Below are 4,751 nucleotides of genomic sequence, written 5' to 3' on the forward strand. Positions count from 1 at the left end.
AGGATTGTGTGTGAGGTCGGAGCTCTAGTCCGCCCACACTAGTCGCCGCTCAACTCCATCGTAAATCATGGGGTTGAGTCGGCTACCCTCTCTGATACCTTTAGTATTTTTTGGCTGGGTAGTTAACTAGCTAGCTGCACAGCTAAGGAACTAGCTACCTAGCCAGTCAGCTAATGGTGCATTTAAGATTTGCGCATGGGTGTCCTAGAAGTCTACAATGCGGAGTCTGGAAAAGTGGCATTTTTCTTAGGAAGGGGTACTTGTAAAATCCTGTTAGACATCTATAATCCGCAACTCCTTGTCCATCCAGTCTGTATAATGTGCGGATATCTTTAAAGAAACTGTCTGAGCCAAACTTTTCTACAAACCGGCACCTATACACAATCCGGAAGGACGGTCAAGGAATTACGGATTATAGATATGCCTTCAGTAACAGGATTTTCGGAAGCATGTACCCCTCTAAAGCATTTTGCTAGTTATTTTCCAGGCTCTCCTTGAAGCCTTCTAGGACACCAACGCGTGAATGCTCTGCATCCTATATAGACCCAGTCGGTATTAGATAGAACGTTGCAGCCCCTCCCGCCTGAGGTGAAAACAACCTCTGGTTACCCCATTGGCTCACAGCAAATATTTTGCCTTTTTCAAACATTAAATGTTTTGTCTGCTTGTTTTAGTCAATTACAAAACCACATTTAAGCAAAGTAGAACATGTTTAAAGATTACTTTTAAGCATTGCCTGCTCCCGAGTGTTCTCACTACTTAGAAAAATGTAATATTGTGGGGCTGCCCCTTTTCATGACGCTGCTAGCAGCCACATGAGTGAGTGCTAGCTACCAACCGGAACATTAAGATAGCCAAAAACAACACAGACTACAAAGCTACAAGTAGTGAGTGGCGTAACAAACAGACTATACTAAACAAATGTTTTCCCACACGCACAGCTACGTGTAGCCTACTTGGACACAGTCCCCACTTCGAATAACCAGAAGCCACAGGACTCTTCTCGCAGGCTCTATTTCCCTACATGGGAGCATTGCGAACCATAGGTCTGGATTTTTGACCTGGTAACATGTACATTGAACACAGCAGCTTTACAGCATGTTTTGTTATTTCTATATAACAAAAAATAAATCTACACCTCAGATGGCTCTTTTACACTGGAGGTCAATGGGAAATAATGTTTTCCTCAATTTGTGGGTGTGGCCGAGGGAATTCCTTATTATTATGTGAGAGGAAGAGGAGAAACAAGATGGGAGAGCGTAACAAGTGACGGTGGATGCTGGTTGGAAGAGCACGCTTATTTGAAATGGAAAAGCGTCGCCGTAGCTATTGATAAAGAATAACATCAAGACGCGCTCTGTGGGATGCACTGTTGAGCGCTACATCCCGAGGGGTTCGTGCTGATTGTACGGAGATTGTGACAGCCAGTTAAATGACGTCCCTTGAGAAGGTAAGAACAATATGCATTTCAGGAGAAGTGCAGTATTATCATAAGGAGACTTACACTTGGAATACGGAGGAGGAATGGAAGGAAAAAGAGAGGCAGAGGAGGTCTAAGAGAGAGAGGGAGGAAGAGGGTGATTTTGAGTCTGTAAAAAATGGCAGAAAAAAGGGAGATGGTTTGTTAAAGAAGAATTGTAGAAAGTGTAAGCAGAGTGAGCTGAAGACAGGAGGAGAAACGGAAGTGAATGAGGGCGAAGTATCGGAGGTGGTAGGTGTGGTGAAGTTCTTGGAGCCCGAGGGTCAGGATAAAGATGAGTCTGGGACAGTAGGAGTGAAGTTTTTGGGAAAAGTGGAACGTTGTCTTTTGGCTGATCCATTTGTAGTTTCAGGGTGGGTGAAAACAGAGTTGGGTGCTGTGGAATCGGTGAGGGTAACCAGAAGTGGTCTTGTGATAATTGTTTGCGTTTCTGCTCGTCAGAGGGAGAAGGCGCTCCGCGTTAAACGAATGGGGGCAAGAGATGTGAATTGTTTTGAGCTCAAGAAAAGGGCGCCATTGAAAGGAGTGATTACTGGGGTAGCAGTAAATGTAAAAGTTGACCAACTGAAAGGGAAGATTCCCGGTGTTTGTGATGCTCATTTGGTGCGACGCAGACAGGGTGGTGTGAGTGGTGAAACATAAGAGTCATTGTCTGTTCTTTTCAGTTTTGATGTTGAGTCTTTGCCCGACAAAGTGATGTTAGGATATAGAAGTTATTCTGTACAAGCTTTTGTGCCGAATACATTACGTTGTTACAGGTGTCAAGCTTATGGGCATGTGGCAGCAGTGTGTAGGAGGGAGGTTCCTAGGTGTGCAGAAGGGCATGAGACAAAGGAATGTGTAGCATTGGGGAATGTAGTGGTATGTGTTAATTGTAGGGGTACCCATGGGGCTGGGGATCAGAAATGTCCCGTGCAAGAGAGGAAGGTTGAGGTTTCCAGGGTTAGAGTAGTGCAGAAGTTGTCATATGCTGAGGCAGTGAAGAAAGTAGCGTGTAGCTCTGTTGGTAGAGCATGGCGCTTGCAATGCCAGGGTTGTGGGTTCGATTCCCACGGGGGGCCAGTATGAAAAAAAAAAGTATGCACTCACTAACTGTAAGTCGCTTTGGATAGGAGCGTCTGCTAAATGACTAAAATGTAAGATAGGTCAAGGGGGAGGGATCCTGAGAGGAGTGGTGTGAGTAGTAGATATGTACCAGTACAGAGGGATAGGCCAACAAGTGATATGTTTCAGTAAGATTAGATTTTTAGCATTTATAACAATGGTTATTAACTGTACTGCAGGGATGGAACGTAAGTCGCAGAAAATTGAAGTTGTGGTGGCAGCTGCAGAGAGGTATTTGGGTGTGCGAGACTTGACATTAGAAGAGTTACATGGTGTGTTAAGTGGTGGTGTCCCATCCTTTCAGGTTGTTGGCCAGAGATAGGACTAAATAGATTTAAATAGTGGAGTAGGGTGGTGTTATTTTTATTTTTTGTGAGTGTAGTGTTAGATGGTAGGGTATTTGTTTATTTTTTCAAGCAAAGTATAAAGGGAGTTGTACTCCAGTCTAGTAGGTGGCGGTAACGCAACATTTATTGGCTGCCAACCGCTGTTAAACCTTATCGAAGAAGAAGCAAGACGTTTACTCCACCCAAAATCTGTCCACAAAAATAACACCACAAAGTGAGAAATATTTGTATGGAGGTCAATGCAAGTGTCAAATTTGGTCAACAAAAAATTGTATTGCTCATTTGCTTTGCGAGGCTTATTTTATCTAATATAAGTTTCGTAATGGTTAGGTTGTTACGAATGCACTGATATATGTGGACGCACGTGGAATTTCAGCCCCCCCAAAAAAACTACTTTATATCACTGGTTGCACTGGACTATCTTGTCAATATAATTGATCATCTTCGGCTACGTTCAAGAAACTGGTTCAAGACAACTCGGAAGTGTCCGACTTGTAAAATCTTTGTCGAAAGTTGAGGCCCGAGTTTCACACTTGGATAGTATCAGAATCAACCAATAGGAAGCTCTACCCAAATACTTATGTTAATTGTAACTCGGAGGTTCCGAGTTTCCAAGTTGTCATGAATGCAACACATCTATCCTAGCTAGCTGGCTAACTAGCTTAACAACTAACGTTAGCTATCTAACGTTGGTCAGGCTGAATGATAATCAGAACAACCTCCGCTAGCTACATATTTAAAGTGGCATTTCTCGAGTTAGCTAGTTACTAACTAGCTAGCTAAATTGATAAAGACTGGCGAACTTGGTAGCCTAGCTAGCTATGTAGCCAAGTTAACGTTAACATGGTAACCTTCTAGCTAACGTTAGATAGTTGACATTGTTAGTTAGCATAGCTAGCCATCTAGGTAGTCAGTTAGCTACGTTCATCTGGGAACTAGTTAAGTTAGCTAGCTGGTTGACAATATGTGTAGTTACCTAACTAGTTTGTCAGCAACACTGCAAGTTAGCTAACGTAAACTAGTAACGTTAGCTAGTTCGATAGTAGTGGATATTTTCCAGTTTGCACATAGTTAACAGAACCCGATCGAATCAATGATTATCAAGCTAGCTAGCTAGCCAGCCAACGAGCGATTATGAATCAACGCAATAGGAAGCGTAGCTAGTTGTTAGCAGACAGTGAAATGTATTTGTTCAGTTAGTCTGGCCTATTTTGAGCATCAAACAGGTAGCAAGTGATATCCCCGGTACTCGCGTCTCAGCGTACCCGGCCAGTACTTACAGGAAAGGCTCTTATCCTCATCTTGGTGTCTTTCTTGACGCCGCCTTTGAGGTTGGACATGATTAGTTAGTACGTCCGTCGTCTCTACGTTAACATGAAATACTATTTCAGGCTGCAACAGGGAGGCCTTCAAATGCAAAGTGGTAAAGATCTCCCTCGACCTTCCCCTTGGGTTTGGGTCCGTCTCTCGGCGCTGTTGTTGTCACTCTTCTCTCAAATGTTGCCTAGCTTCTCTTGCAGTGATGGCGGACAACAATCTTCTACTGCGCAGTGCTAACGGCGCACCGAAATCACGCGAGATTAACCGTCGAAAAAATAAATTCACAAAAAGATACAGAACGTTCATCCTCCTCATTTAACAAATTGGAACTATGTCCAATTATGATAGTCTCTCACTGTAAAATATTAGATTTAACTTGTATTGAAAAGTTATGTTTGAATACAATCTAGCATTATTTACACTCATTCGCTATTTAACTACAATACTTTATTGAGTAGTCAGTGCCCATGCACTAGGCCTGTCTACTATGATGAGATAGC

At 43.0% G+C, this 4,751-nt stretch overlaps 1 protein-coding gene across 1 annotated transcript in view; it reads right to left on the reverse strand.

Moving 5' to 3' along the window:
* LOC311146148 (cullin-3-like) overlaps nt 1-4,483 on the reverse strand; it is a 25,577-nt gene extending 21,094 nt beyond the window's left edge. Inside the window, exon 1 of the mRNA XM_084182629.1 lies at nt 4,212-4,483. Within this exon, the coding sequence (XP_084038755.1) occupies nt 4,212-4,271 (60 nt within the window). The 5' untranslated portion in view covers nt 4,272-4,483. The remainder of the gene's footprint in view (nt 1-4,211) is intronic.
* Nucleotides 4,484-4,751: the final 268 nt, after the last annotated feature.

This window comes from Coregonus lavaretus, assembly GCF_964263955.1.
Source record: "Coregonus lavaretus genome assembly, chromosome: 19".
Classification (NCBI taxonomy): domain Eukaryota; kingdom Metazoa; phylum Chordata; class Actinopteri; order Salmoniformes; family Salmonidae; genus Coregonus; species Coregonus lavaretus.